Genomic DNA, 16,624 nt, shown 5'->3' with positions numbered 1-16,624 from the left:
AAAAAAATAAAAACTAAAATAAATAATAACAAACATAAAACAAAATAATATATAAATATAAATATAAATAAGTGAACAATCAAGAAAAACAGTAGTAATAATAATAAATAAATACGTAAATAAACTATAATTAAATTAATAAATAGAATAAATAACCACATTCTTCGTCAAATACATCAATAAATATCACAGAAGAAGGCCTAAATTTTAGAACTACAGATGTCAAGTGGTAAAATAAAATACATTTAAAGGTCAAGTAGCTAAGAGCACTGTGTTACGAACAAATGTAGGTACGTATATCAAGTGACTACAACTAGCACAAAACGATCTGGTACATAACAGTTAACACATAACAACAACATACAACACAGTTACCTACACTATGCCACAAAGATATCCTTAGCGTGGTATACCCCGATCTTCTTGCCACTGGTGTCACCAAGTTCATACATCGAATTCCCGATGGTTTTTAACACAATACACTTAACTTGCTTTGGGGCAAGTTTCGCGTTGTAATTTTCAATCTGTGAACTCTGCTTGAAGTTTCGGCGGTACACCACTTGTCCAACTTTAAATTGCACTTCCCGACTCCTCGTGTTGTACGTCTTCTTACTGCGTTCATGGGCCAACTTCAATTCCTTCATAATTTTATTTCGTATAAGCCGTGTCCTGTCGGCCAGCATTTCAATTTCGCAGTCCGCATCCCTCACTTTGCCCAGTCTTCGGTATAGCTCGTATGATGCAGCATGCTGTATCATAGGCATACCGAAGACAGCTTGATACGGGGTATCATTAATTGCGGAATGCACTGAGCTGCGGAGGGCAAAAGCGGCGTCGCTAATATGATCATCCCAATTCTTTTGGTTGTCTTTGATATATGACCTCACAATTTGTAACACCGAACGGTTTACCCTTTCTGCCGCGTTGGCCTGAGGTGAATAAAACGCAGTCCTGATATGCTGAGTCCCATATTTTTCCAGGAATTGGCTAAATAAAACTGAAACAAATTGCTTCCCGTTGTCCGAGTGGATATATTCGGGAACGCCAAAAGTATGGAAGACTTCATTCTCAAGAAATTTGATCACATTTGCTGAAGTGGCACTCCGCATAGGTTTTAAAAAGACAAATTTGGTAAAGTGGTCTAAACATACAAACACAAAGACGTTACCACTACATGTACGTGGGTATGGGCCCATAAAGTCTATAAATAAACGTTGAAATGGTCTCTCGGTCACATGCTGCTTACCCATCATAGGTTTATGGAACGCATTCTGTGTTTTACTGCCTTTGCAGATTTCGCATTCTTTTAGGTATGCCTGCACGTTTGTTACCATGCCTGGCCAATAATACTTTTCTCTAATTCGCGTTAATGTCTTGTGAATGCCACCATGGCCGGCCGACGGTGAATCGTGCGCTGCTTCCACTAGCCCTCGACGCAGCTCCGTTGGCACCCAGAGCTTCCAGGCATGGTCCTGTTGAAGGTCATCCCCACTGTTAAATTGCGTTCGTCTGTAAACGTAACCGTCCGACACGCATAGTTCAGGTAGTTTGTCTTGGTTATCAGTTACGGTTTTCTTGAGTTCTTCATACTCTTCCGTTTTAAAGAACGGTGAATCAAGGCAAATGTCTAAGAGGCGGTTATTCTTCGTTATCTCATCCATGTCTATCCGCGATAGGGCATCCGGCACGATATTCTGGGACCCCTTACGGTGTTGAATGTCAAAAGTGTGGCCTTGTAGTTTTAAGCTCCACCTTGCGAGTCGGCCTGACAAATCCTTTTGGTTCATTAACCATTTTAAACTGGCGTGGTCAGTGATCACCGTAAAGGGCAGTCCCTCAACGTATGGCCTAAATCTCTTGATGCTTAGCACCGCTGCATAACATTCTAGCTCAGTAATGCTGTAATTTCGTTGTGCCTTATTCAATTTAGCCGAAATGTATGCTATTGGCCGCTCATTTCCTGCGTCGTCTAATTGAAATAAGACCCCGCCCACACCGTCCGTTGATGCGTCACATTGAATGTAGAAATGTCTATTGAAGTCCGGATGGGTTAACACAGGTGCTGAAATCAAGCTCTGCTTTAATCGGCCAAACGACTTCTTGGCTTCGTCCGTCATCGTAAACTTCTTGATTTTGTCTTTTGTGAGGCAGTCGTGCAGCGGTGCTGCAATGGTCGCGTAGTCCTGTATGAATCTACGGTACCAGCCTGACATCCCCAGGAACCGTCTGAGCTGCTTCGGGGTTCGTGGTTCCGGGAAATCTCTGACGGCGGCGATTTTGCTTGCATCTGTGCGGATGCAACCGTTGCCAACAACGTAACCGAGATACCTCACTTCTTTAAAACAGAATTTACTTTTTTCCACGTTTATTGTTAATTTTGCTTCACGAAGACACCGACCAACCTTTTCTAACAAATCCAAATGGGACGAAAAATCGACAGAACACACAAGTAAATCATCTAAATACACGAACACGGACTCACGTAAAGAAGCGGGAATAACCTTGTCCATTAGTCTACACATGCGTTGTGCTGCATTACACAGCCCAAAAGGCATGACAGTAAATTGATACAATGGTCTACCGGGTACTGTGAAGGCTGTTTTCTCCCTGGATTTCTTTTCTAAAGGTATCTGCCAGAAAGCATCCTTCAAGTCTATTGCTGATATAAAGCGAGTATTTTGCAGCCGGCTTAAAATGCCATCAATATGGGGAAGGGGGTACGCATCTTTTATTGTTCGTTCATTTATTTTTCTAGCATCCAAGCACAACCGGTTCTTCGTTCCCTTCACCACGAGTGATACGGGGGAGCTCCAGCTGCTGTTGCTTTCTTCAATCACGCCCATATCTAACATTCTATCCAATTCAGTATATACAAGCTTTTGAATGGCTGGCGAAATCGGGTAGTGCCTTTGCTTTACCGGCAGATTTTCATTGGTGACTTCTATTATATGTTCTTCTTTATCGGTTTTCCCTAGTCCTAGCACAGCAAAAGACGGAAATTGGGCCTTTACTCGCTCTAAGGCCAAGCTTTGGTCATGGGTCAGGTCGTGTTGTACCGCGTCAAAAGTTAAGTCTACATCGGCGGGTACGAGCTCTGATACCACATTCCCATTCACACTTGTAGCCGAACCTTTACTCACAACACACATGCCAAACGCCTGCCAAAAATCAACACCTAAGTATACCTCTTGCTGAAGGCCTGGTACAATTAAAAACTCTAAGTTCTTGGCAACGTTATCCCACAAGACGGGAAGCGTGATGACACCTTCTACCTCAGTCTCTCCACCGTTGGCCGTGCGGATGTTCTGACCCTTAATAGGCACTATAAGGTGCTCTTTACCCTCGAGAAGCTTACTTACATTTTTCCCCAAACAGCTAGCACCTGCACCAGAATCTAATAAAGCTAGCACCTCTTGTCCACCGATTTTAGTTTTGGCGAAAAATCTATTATCTCCGTTAACTGTGACTATTGTGGAAATTATCTTACGGCGTATCCTACGAAGATTCTTTTTCCTTTCCCTCATCTTACCTATCTTCCTAAAATTCCTACTTTTCTTCACCTTTGCCAGTTCTTCGCCGAATATACGTCTACGCGCTTCCTCGTATTCGAGCTTTCTGTGATGTAAGCTCTTAGCTTCTCTGCTTAATTCTGCTCTTCTCTTTTCTACTACTTCTTCGCTTTTCTCTCTTCTAAGGATTCTCACTGGGTTGGCTCCGGGTTTTCCGCTCCCTGGCGAGAGTTCCCGGAGATCTCCGCCACCTTCACGTTTCCCTGATTCGGCTTGAAAACACAAAATGACGCATCACTGCCGCACGCGAAACACAACATATTATGGAAAGACGATTTACACTTATTTTCTTCTGACGGATTCTTAACAAAATAATCCACGGGCATACCACACGAAAAACACAACATTAAGTGAAACGGGGACGGACAAAACGAACGGATGGAAGGCTTCTGGACATTAGGACTAACGGACGACGACAATTTATCACGGGCCTGCACTGGTTGCTGCGGTTTATCATGGTGCGGCCTACCAAATGCCTCTACATAATTCTGGTCTAAGTTCTCAGATTTCTCAACCCCTGTAATATTTAATTCATTAACTGCCTTCGATCTACTTCTATTCTCTCTCATAACTTTCTCCGCTCGTCTGCATTCTGATTTTAATTCTGCTAGAGACTCCATCCGGGACGCGAAAGTTACGTTGGCCAAATATGGCTTAAGGTTACCTCTTATAATTCCTACTAACTCCTGCTCGGGGATTTTTTTCCTAAGCCGGAAGGTTAAATCGTGGACCTCACTATAAAACTCTTCAAAACTCTCTTGGGGTGCTTGTTTCCTCTCCATTATTTCTCGGATTATTTCGTAATCCGATTCAGCGCTCTTAAAATGGTTTAGCAGCTCGGTCTTTAGTTCGACATAGCCGAAGTCTGGCTCATCGGCATGATCCTCGAGGACCTGCCAGTACCATTTTAAGGCGCTGCCCGTAACCAAGCAGTGGAAATCTGTAAATAGCTGATAGTAGGAAATGTCGTATTGCTCCCTCATCTTTTCTATCCGAAAAATAAAACTTTCTATAGTTAAACCTTTGGCAGAACCATCGAACTTTACATGCCATTTATCTAGATCTATCTTTTTTCGGTAGCTTGCCTCCTTTCGTGAGTGGGACTGACTCGGTGGTTTTTCTGCTCCAGGGCCATGCTCTGTCGTGGACGTCTCGCGTCTTTCTTCTGGCGTTGATGCCCTGGCTGGTTGACTCCTAGTCCCTTGCATCGAAGTCTCCACCTCAGCCACCCTGCTATTGAGGTTCACTACATTATCTCGCATGTGGCGGACCTCGTTCATGCATTGCGCCATCATGTCATTTTGTTGAGCCATCATCGCCATCATACGGCTCAGTTGCTCGACATTGATGGCTGCAGAACTTGGTCCACCACTGTGAGATTTCGATCCGCCTGGCCCTTGATCATTCAATGGCATGCTTCCCCCAGTTTGCTGTTCTTCCTCTGACATGTTAAATAATTCCTCAATTTTACGTGAAAACGTCAGGCTGTTATCCGTAGCGTTGAGAAATAGTTCGTTTGTAACTCGAACACTGGGTTGCTGGGGCACCTCTTGATTGGATGTGCCAAATATGCGCGCTGCGCACCGGTTTAAATAATCCGTTGGCAGAAAATCTACAGGATGTTGTATACCCGTGTCGATCTGGGTAAATATTGACCCGACAACCTGATTTTCTAAAGCTCTTGCTACGCTACGTGTGACCCTGCGGTTCGAATCTAGCAGACCCAATCCTCCTGAAACTACTCTATCTTCAGGCTCTTGCTCTTCCATACAATGAAATCTACACTTCGTATACGCAAAAAAAAAAATAAATTAACACGCGGCCGAAACGTGATTTAAAGTTTTACAACACTTAAATCCTGAAATTCGGAAATCTCCTTACAACACGCAAAAAATCCAAATTCGAAAATTCAAAAAAAAATCCACAAATCCGAATAGCCAAACTTCAATTCAAAGAAAAATACCGCAAAAATCAAGAAAGAATATTCCAAAGGGTGATAGTGAATTAACGGTTATAGGGTAAATATTTGAATTTAATTGAAAAATAGTTATTCTATAAAATAAAAAATTGCAGTTCATAAAAAGAATAAAGATAAACGCAAGAAAATATAAAAGTATATACACAAAAATTCAAAATTCAAAAGAAAACGCTGGACTTATGTTTTCTAGCAAAATAACGATGCTTGGTTTATTTATAACTGTTTCTATATGTAGGTACATGTACTTGTATGCACGAATATAACACTTGATTTTGTTGCTGTATTACAATAATCAATTTCTTTGGTGTGTGGGTGGTGTTACACCGAGCGAGGTCATTGTGGGAGCGTTAAGTCCGTTTTCAGCAGTCCGATGTCAATTGTCAACTAATCCCCCTTACTTTATATCAAGTGTGGCATATCAACCGCCAGTGTCATAACTCCAGTGGTGGATGTCACATTTCCTCCCATTACCCCCCGTGAAGTCACCTACGAACCTCACTGGTATGCTATGCTGGATTGCATACGAGGTAGCTCTAATAGGCAAGGATCACAAAAAGCAGAAAAAAAACTAAAACAAATACTAATGGTGACATCCCAACTCCGAATATCACTTCCCCAGTGCGCTAAGGCAAACAGGAAGGCACTTCGAAGTGGAGATGTTCACTTCCCTCCATGATCTTTGTCACTCAGGCACTTATCACTCTCGGTGACCGCAAGTGATGCTGCCCGCATGACCCTAACTCGTCCAATATGTAAGAAAAAGAAGGAAAAGAAAGTTGGGAAAAGAAAAAAAGGAGAGATACTAACAAAAAGTTAAAAGTTACGTATGATAAAAATAAAAGTCTTATTGGGCCCCACGTTGGGCGCCATTGTTACGTGGGTGTCAGTTGGCAAAGGTGAGGCGGTACGCAGGCATGGTGGCAAAGCCCAGGCTAGCTCGCCGGATGGGGGGGTTATTTTCGCCCACCTTACCTACCCTACGTAAACAAAATTGTCATGCCTGAGCATCAGTACCAGCAATACTAACAGAAATTAGAAGAAGGAGAAGTAAAGCTGAAGAAGAGGCCCGTCCTGTCAGGTGGAGTCGTCCCACCCACTTTGCGCATTTCGCTTACGCAGCCATGGGCGTTGCTCCGACTCCTAATGTTGCTGCAACGCCCCCTTAGCCTGACATAGTACGTCTGTCTATTCGTCGATCAGTTCTGTCTCAGTCCATTCCCTAGTCAACGCCCTCACGTCCCCTCTTAAGCCCTAGTGTAACACCCACACCAAAATGAAAACCTCACCACTTCATTTTGACCGAATACCTTTCAATCACAACAGAAATAATCACGCGTATATTTGTTCATTTGCTTACAATTTATTTTACAGCTTCAACCGCATTCCCTATTTAACAATAGTAAATTCATAAATTCAAGTTAACTCAGATTTCAAATTTTATGGAAAACAATAAAAAAACTCTAAAAGCTAAAACCAAAAAAAACTAAACGAATTTCAAATTGTTATAGTATATAAACGCAAAATATTAATTAAAGGAGACCTATTTATAATAAATAAAAATTAAAATAAACCAACAAATCTAAATTCAATGAAAACTTCAACCAATTCTTGACTTATAATGTCAAAAGGCAAAAGAACTCTTATTACCAAAAGATAAAAATATTTATGTGCAACCATGAAAAAAAAGGAATTAATAATTCAAAAAAAAAAATATATATATATATAAAAATTCAAATTCAACAAAAAAACTTCCTTCGACTCAAACTTCCAAACTCCTTAGCAATTTTACTTCCCAATTGCGAATCAACCGTGAACACCCTTTTTCTTTATATACAGATAGGTAGCAATTGTATATGCACATACGATTAATGAGAAAAAAAAATGCAAACAAACGCACGTACTCAGTACTAAGATTAGCGAAATCAAAACAAAACCCGAAAGAGGTTTGTCCCTCGCATATGTATGTACATATGTGTATATACGTATATATATAGGCATAAAATTGGTTTTCCACTCACCTTATTAGTCCCTCGATGATGGTACCAACATGCGGAGAGGACCCTGGAAATGGCTGGAAAGCAACCTATTGGCATACATATGTACATAGGCTCACAGCTGGTGTCTACAAGCCTGAGCTGTCAAATATCTTTGTCATTCGCTCGTGTTTGCGGGCGCCGAGCGAATCATTACCTCTTTGAAAATATATTAAAAATAAAAGAATACCGGAATAAATCGCGGATAAAAACTAGACAAAATAAAAATTAACGTGCAATCTTATCCTTAAGCGATCTTTGAAAGCAGAAAAACAAAATATGAATTAGTGTAGACAAACTACACAAACTAAAATTCGCAAAAAAAAAACCGGGATTACAATAAGCTAGCCTGCTAGTGGCCGTGCGGCTTAAGTATAATTGTGGAGCAGGTACCCTAAACCAACAAAAAGGAAATTAAATTTAAGTGAAAGTAATTAAAAACCGATAAGTATTAAATAAAAAAAGCAACTGAAAATGTACGAAAATAATCCGGCAAAAAAAACAAAAAAAAAATTTTGGGCAATAGATTAAACACGTGGAGTGTTTACATAATTACGTGCGAATTTGTGAAAGAATTAAAGAGCAAAAGGAAATGACATAGAGCAAAAAAAAACCAAGTTAAGCAAAAGGAAATAAGAAAACTATATGTAAGCTAGCTGCGCTGCTGCGCTGGCAGGTCGCTCTCCCTCAACGTCGCTTGGGCGATTGCGCTGCAGCTGATGGCACTATCATATGCGCGTATGTATGTATGCGACTCCGCTCCCTCAGATTCAGCCCGCTGGAACTCTGCGAACTCCCACGCTGGTAAGTATCGGTCCACTCCTCTCTATTTTCAGCTTACTTTACTTCTTATGTACGGGCGAATAAATAAGTATATTGACTTGTGCAGCGGGCGTTGACCCGCTCTTTCACTATGTATTCAGCACAGCTGGTCGTAGTGCTGTGGTTGTTGTTTCCCCAGCGCCTGTTTCTCACCGATAGCATGTAGTGAAGTTGTATGTGTATGAGTGAGTGTGTTGGTATTTCCTTCTCCTTACTACCTCGCGACGAATGTTGCAAGTGCGCCCTTTGCAGTGTTACTTCGTGCAACTTTTTTTTTCCAATGGTAAATGCTCAAGGGGTCATACTGTCCTTCTATGGCCGTGATAAGTGTTGGTGCCTGCCTGTGTGTCCTATGTCGGTATAATTGGTTTTGTTGCGTCGCCTATAAACTCCGTAGGCTTACTGTTGGGAAGGTCCTCTATGAGTAAGGTGCTGGGGACCTAAAAAAAACATCAAACATCATTAGAAACGACTCGGAACCAAGTTTTCCTCCAATGCCCATTTGGGTATCTACATACATATGAACAGGTGCTGGTATGCATATGCGCGTACACACATATATACCTATGCCTGTATGTATGCATGTTTGTACGCACGTATGTAGCTAAGCAGATGCACTGGCGCACCTTTAACGTTACTCGCACCAAACTTTCGCAGAGGTTTTAATAAACTCAATAATGATTAATTTTCTGACCTTCCGAATACACCAAAATAATAAGGCAAACGTCTTCCTTGCCGGTTTCTTACTCAACGCGAGTTCGAATCAATTTTGTTATTTTTTTTTTTTTCATAAAAATTATCCGCGTTTTATTTTACCTTCAATCAGAGGTGCGTAATTATATGTATGCGTAAATTATATGTATATAAAACATTGGAGGAACCGATTATTTCTCTTCTATATAATTCCTAGTTATTAAATAGACTTACCTTTGTCTCCAATATTTGCGAACGCTAACGGATATACCTGGGGTCCCGTATAGATGGCGGTATATAGCACAATTCCGTTTTTTTGCACTTGACCCACAAAAATGTTTTAAACATATATATATACACTAGTATATTCACATTCACACTACGCTTGTAAATTTTCTCGCGACACTCCACTAAAGCACCGTGACTTTACGAATAAAATCTTCGGTCTTCCTCCGCTCTAATTTATTGTATCTTAGCTAACCGAAGATGTCACTCATGCTGCACCCACTCACAAGTCCACGATGATCATCCGCTCAAATTCGGACTATGCAACCACACACACAGACACACACACGCCACTGCTTTACCGAACCGCAGGGTTAGCCAAGTTTCACACCTTAGTTTGGTTGTTGTAGCTTGAAGGTTTATGGCCACTTTCACTTCCCTTACTAATACATGCACACTAACGCACTCACTTCTGGTAAAAGCTGCTGTTACAGGCTCGCGACCGCCGATGATGCCCGCATCATGGAGCGTGCGCGTAAAAGATATATAACACAGCGTTTCCGTGTTCTAATTTTCCACCCAACGTGTGGCTTCGACCCACGACCAAAAGCCGGGCTTCCAAGTTATCTTGCTCCTACATAGCGTGGTTATCACTGGGTAGGTGTATGTATCTACATATGTATCTACACTATATCACAGATCACTACTACTTCTACGTATATGCAGCTTTTGTCTATATCACAGATTGGAGAAGGGTCATAAGTAAATAAATTAGTAAATAAATATACATAGTAAAAAAAATTAAAAAAAATAAAAACTAAAATAAATAATAACAAACATAAAACAAAATAATATATAAATATAAATATAAATAAGTGAACAATCAAGAAAAACAGTAGTAATAATAATAAATAAATACGTAAATAAACTATAATTAAATTAATAAATAGAATAAATAACCACATTCTTCGTCAAATACATCAATAAATATCACAGAAGAAGGCCTAAATTTTAGAACTACAGATGTCAAGTGGTAAAATAAAATACATTTAAAGGTCAAGTAGCTAAGAGCACTGTGTTACGAACAAATGTAGGTACGTATATCAAGTGACTACAACTAGCACAAAACGATCTGGTACATAACAGTTAACACATAACAACAACATACAACACAGTTACCTACACTATGCCACAAAGATATCCTTAGCGTGGTATACCCCGATCTTCTTGCCACTGGTGTCACCAAGTTCATACATCGAATTCCCGATGGTTTTTAACACAATACACTTAACTTGCTTTGGGGCAAGTTTCGCGTTGTAATTTTCAATCTGTGAACTCTGCTTGAAGTTTCGGCGGTACACCACTTGTCCAACTTTAAATTGCACTTCCCGACTCCTCGTGTTGTACGTCTTCTTACTGCGTTCATGGGCCAACTTCAATTCCTTCATAATTTTATTTCGTATAAGCCGTGTCCTGTCGGCCAGCATTTCAATTTCGCAGTCCGCATCCCTCACTTTGCCCAGTCTTCGGTATAGCTCGTATGATGCAGCATGCTGTATCATAGGCATACCGAAGACAGCTTGATACGGGGTATCATTAATTGCGGAATGCACTGAGCTGCGGAGGGCAAAAGCGGCGTCGCTAATATGATCATCCCAATTCTTTTGGTTGTCTTTGATATATGACCTCACAATTTGTAACACCGAACGGTTTACCCTTTCTGCCGCGTTGGCCTGAGGTGAATAAAACGCAGTCCTGATATGCTGAGTCCCATATTTTTCCAGGAATTGGCTAAATAAAACTGAAACAAATTGCTTCCCGTTGTCCGAGTGGATATATTCGGGAACGCCAAAAGTATGGAAGACTTCATTCTCAAGAAATTTGATCACATTTGCTGAAGTGGCACTCCGCATAGGTTTTAAAAAGACAAATTTGGTAAAGTGGTCTAAACATACAAACACAAAGACGTTACCACTACATGTACGTGGGTATGGGCCCATAAAGTCTATAAATAAACGTTGAAATGGTCTCTCGGTCACATGCTGCTTACCCATCATAGGTTTATGGAACGCATTCTGTGTTTTACTGCCTTTGCAGATTTCGCATTCTTTTAGGTATGCCTGCACGTTTGTTACCATGCCTGGCCAATAATACTTTTCTCTAATTCGCGTTAATGTCTTGTGAATGCCACCATGGCCGGCCGACGGTGAATCGTGCGCTGCTTCCACTAGCCCTCGACGCAGCTCCGTTGGCACCCAGAGCTTCCAGGCATGGTCCTGTTGAAGGTCATCCCCACTGTTAAATTGCGTTCGTCTGTAAACGTAACCGTCCGACACGCATAGTTCAGGTAGTTTGTCTTGGTTATCAGTTACGGTTTTCTTGAGTTCTTCATACTCTTCCGTTTTAAAGAACGGTGAATCAAGGCAAATGTCTAAGAGGCGGTTATTCTTCGTTATCTCATCCATGTCTATCCGCGATAGGGCATCCGGCACGATATTCTGGGACCCCTTACGGTGTTGAATGTCAAAAGTGTGGCCTTGTAGTTTTAAGCTCCACCTTGCGAGTCGGCCTGACAAATCCTTTTGGTTCATTAACCATTTTAAACTGGCGTGGTCAGTGATCACCGTAAAGGGCAGTCCCTCAACGTATGGCCTAAATCTCTTGATGCTTAGCACCGCTGCATAACATTCTAGCTCAGTAATGCTGTAATTTCGTTGTGCCTTATTCAATTTAGCCGAAATGTATGCTATTGGCCGCTCATTTCCTGCGTCGTCTAATTGAAATAAGACCCCGCCCACACCGTCCGTTGATGCGTCACATTGAATGTAGAAATGTCTATTGAAGTCCGGATGGGTTAACACAGGTGCTGAAATCAAGCTCTGCTTTAATCGGCCAAACGACTTCTTGGCTTCGTCCGTCATCGTAAACTTCTTGATTTTGTCTTTTGTGAGGCAGTCGTGCAGCGGTGCTGCAATGGTCGCGTAGTCCTGTATGAATCTACGGTACCAGCCTGACATCCCCAGGAACCGTCTGAGCTGCTTCGGGGTTCGTGGTTCCGGGAAATCTCTGACGGCGGCGATTTTGCTTGCATCTGTGCGGATGCAACCGTTGCCAACAACGTAACCGAGATACCTCACTTCTTTAAAACAGAATTTACTTTTTTCCACGTTTATTGTTAATTTTGCTTCACGAAGACACCGACCAACCTTTTCTAACAAATCCAAATGGGACGAAAAATCGACAGAACACACAAGTAAATCATCTAAATACACGAACACGGACTCACGTAAAGAAGCGGGAATAACCTTGTCCATTAGTCTACACATGCGTTGTGCTGCATTACACAGCCCAAAAGGCATGACAGTAAATTGATACAATGGTCTACCGGGTACTGTGAAGGCTGTTTTCTCCCTGGATTTCTTTTCTAAAGGTATCTGCCAGAAAGCATCCTTCAAGTCTATTGCTGATATAAAGCGAGTATTTTGCAGCCGGCTTAAAATGCCATCAATATGGGGAAGGGGGTACGCATCTTTTATTGTTCGTTCATTTATTTTTCTAGCATCCAAGCACAACCGGTTCTTCGTTCCCTTCACCACGAGTGATACGGGGGAGCTCCAGCTGCTGTTGCTTTCTTCAATCACGCCCATATCTAACATTCTATCCAATTCAGTATATACAAGCTTTTGAATGGCTGGCGAAATCGGGTAGTGCCTTTGCTTTACCGGCAGATTTTCATTGGTGACTTCTATTATATGTTCTTCTTTATCGGTTTTCCCTAGTCCTAGCACAGCAAAAGACGGAAATTGGGCCTTTACTCGCTCTAAGGCCAAGCTTTGGTCATGGGTCAGGTCGTGTTGTACCGCGTCAAAAGTTAAGTCTACATCGGCGGGTACGAGCTCTGATACCACATTCCCATTCACACTTGTAGCCGAACCTTTACTCACAACACACATGCCAAACGCCTGCCAAAAATCAACACCTAAGTATACCTCTTGCTGAAGGCCTGGTACAATTAAAAACTCTAAGTTCTTGGCAACGTTATCCCACAAGACGGGAAGCGTGATGACACCTTCTACCTCAGTCTCTCCACCGTTGGCCGTGCGGATGTTCTGACCCTTAATAGGCACTATAAGGTGCTCTTTACCCTCGAGAAGCTTACTTACATTTTTCCCCAAACAGCTAGCACCTGCACCAGAATCTAATAAAGCTAGCACCTCTTGTCCACCGATTTTAGTTTTGGCGAAAAATCTATTATCTCCGTTAACTGTGACTATTGTGGAAATTATCTTACGGCGTATCCTACGAAGATTCTTTTTCCTTTCCCTCATCTTACCTATCTTCCTAAAATTCCTACTTTTCTTCACCTTTGCCAGTTCTTCGCCGAATATACGTCTACGCGCTTCCTCGTATTCGAGCTTTCTGTGATGTAAGCTCTTAGCTTCTCTGCTTAATTCTGCTCTTCTCTTTTCTACTACTTCTTCGCTTTTCTCTCTTCTAAGGATTCTCACTGGGTTGGCTCCGGGTTTTCCGCTCCCTGGCGAGAGTTCCCGGAGATCTCCGCCACCTTCACGTTTCCCTGATTCGGCTTGAAAACACAAAATGACGCATCACTGCCGCACGCGAAACACAACATATTATGGAAAGACGATTTACACTTATTTTCTTCTGACGGATTCTTAACAAAATAATCCACGGGCATACCACACGAAAAACACAACATTAAGTGAAACGGGGACGGACAAAACGAACGGATGGAAGGCTTCTGGACATTAGGACTAACGGACGACGACAATTTATCACGGGCCTGCACTGGTTGCTGCGGTTTATCATGGTGCGGCCTACCAAATGCCTCTACATAATTCTGGTCTAAGTTCTCAGATTTCTCAACCCCTGTAATATTTAATTCATTAACTGCCTTCGATCTACTTCTATTCTCTCTCATAACTTTCTCCGCTCGTCTGCATTCTGATTTTAATTCTGCTAGAGACTCCATCCGGGACGCGAAAGTTACGTTGGCCAAATATGGCTTAAGGTTACCTCTTATAATTCCTACTAACTCCTGCTCGGGGATTTTTTTCCTAAGCCGGAAGGTTAAATCGTGGACCTCACTATAAAACTCTTCAAAACTCTCTTGGGGTGCTTGTTTCCTCTCCATTATTTCTCGGATTATTTCGTAATCCGATTCAGCGCTCTTAAAATGGTTTAGCAGCTCGGTCTTTAGTTCGACATAGCCGAAGTCTGGCTCATCGGCATGATCCTCGAGGACCTGCCAGTACCATTTTAAGGCGCTGCCCGTAACCAAGCAGTGGAAATCTGTAAATAGCTGATAGTAGGAAATGTCGTATTGCTCCCTCATCTTTTCTATCCGAAAAATAAAACTTTCTATAGTTAAACCTTTGGCAGAACCATCGAACTTTACATGCCATTTATCTAGATCTATCTTTTTTCGGTAGCTTGCCTCCTTTCGTGAGTGGGACTGACTCGGTGGTTTTTCTGCTCCAGGGCCATGCTCTGTCGTGGACGTCTCGCGTCTTTCTTCTGGCGTTGATGCCCTGGCTGGTTGACTCCTAGTCCCTTGCATCGAAGTCTCCACCTCAGCCACCCTGCTATTGAGGTTCACTACATTATCTCGCATGTGGCGGACCTCGTTCATGCATTGCGCCATCATGTCATTTTGTTGAGCCATCATCGCCATCATACGGCTCAGTTGCTCGACATTGATGGCTGCAGAACTTGGTCCACCACTGTGAGATTTCGATCCGCCTGGCCCTTGATCATTCAATGGCATGCTTCCCCCAGTTTGCTGTTCTTCCTCTGACATGTTAAATAATTCCTCAATTTTACGTGAAAACGTCAGGCTGTTATCCGTAGCGTTGAGAAATAGTTCGTTTGTAACTCGAACACTGGGTTGCTGGGGCACCTCTTGATTGGATGTGCCAAATATGCGCGCTGCGCACCGGTTTAAATAATCCGTTGGCAGAAAATCTACAGGATGTTGTATACCCGTGTCGATCTGGGTAAATATTGACCCGACAACCTGATTTTCTAAAGCTCTTGCTACGCTACGTGTGACCCTGCGGTTCGAATCTAGCAGACCCAATCCTCCTGAAACTACTCTATCTTCAGGCTCTTGCTCTTCCATACAATGAAATCTACACTTCGTATACGCAAAAAAAAAAATAAATTAACACGCGGCCGAAACGTGATTTAAAGTTTTACAACACTTAAATCCTGAAATTCGGAAATCTCCTTACAACACGCAAAAAATCCAAATTCGAAAATTCAAAAAAAAATCCACAAATCCGAATAGCCAAACTTCAATTCAAAGAAAAATACCGCAAAAATCAAGAAAGAATATTCCAAAGGGTGATAGTGAATTAACGGTTATAGGGTAAATATTTGAATTTAATTGAAAAATAGTTATTCTATAAAATAAAAAATTGCAGTTCATAAAAAGAATAAAGATAAACGCAAGAAAATATAAAAGTATATACACAAAAATTCAAAATTCAAAAGAAAACGCTGGACTTATGTTTTCTAGCAAAATAACGATGCTTGGTTTATTTATAACTGTTTCTATATGTAGGTACATGTACTTGTATGCACGAATATAACACTTGATTTTGTTGCTGTATTACAATAATCAATTTCTTTGGTGTGTGGGTGGTGTTACACCGAGCGAGGTCATTGTGGGAGCGTTAAGTCCGTTTTCAGCAGTCCGATGTCAATTGTCAACTAATCCCCCTTACTTTATATCAAGTGTGGCATATCAACCGCCAGTGTCATAACTCCAGTGGTGGATGTCACATTTCCTCCCATTACCCCCCGTGAAGTCACCTACGAACCTCACTGGTATGCTATGCTGGATTGCATACGAGGTAGCTCTAATAGGCAAGGATCACAAAAAGCAGAAAAAAAACTAAAACAAATACTAATGGTGACATCCCAACTCCGAATATCACTTCCCCAGTGCGCTAAGGCAAACAGGAAGGCACTTCGAAGTGGAGATGTTCACTTCCCTCCATGATCTTTGTCACTCAGGCACTTATCACTCTCGGTGACCGCAAGTGATGCTGCCCGCATGACCCTAACTCGTCCAATATGTAAGAAAAAGAAGGAAAAGAAAGTTGGGAAAAGAAAAAAAGGAGAGATACTAACAAAAAGTTAAAAGTTACGTATGATAAAAATAAAAGTCTTATTGGGCCCCACGTTGGGCGCCATTGTTACGTGGGTGTCAGTTGGCAAAGGTGAGGCGGTACGCAGGCATGGTGGCAAAGCCCAGGCTAGCTCGCCGGATGGGGGGG

General features: G+C 41.9%; 1 protein-coding gene across 1 annotated transcript; it reads right to left on the bottom strand.

Annotated features, from left to right (window-relative positions):
• Positions 1-13,805: 13,805 nt before the first annotated feature.
• LOC118754652 lies at positions 13,806-15,424 on the bottom strand (the record flags this gene model as incomplete). The annotated part of the gene is given in 1 exon segment (XM_036489540.1): positions 13,806-15,424. A coding segment is annotated over 1 exon segment (1,600 nt), but the record flags the coding sequence as incomplete, so codon positions are not given.
• Between the last annotated feature and the right edge of the window lie 1,200 nt (positions 15,425-16,624).

The sequence above is a fragment of the Rhagoletis pomonella genome, unplaced genomic scaffold (genome assembly GCF_013731165.1).
Source record: "Rhagoletis pomonella isolate Grant_MI unplaced genomic scaffold, Rhpom_1.0 Rhpom_scaffold_04325, whole genome shotgun sequence".
NCBI classification, from domain to species: Eukaryota; Metazoa; Arthropoda; class Insecta; order Diptera; family Tephritidae; genus Rhagoletis; species Rhagoletis pomonella.
Note: the sequence above shows the minus strand (reverse complement) of the source record. Positions and strands in the feature narration are given on the sequence as shown.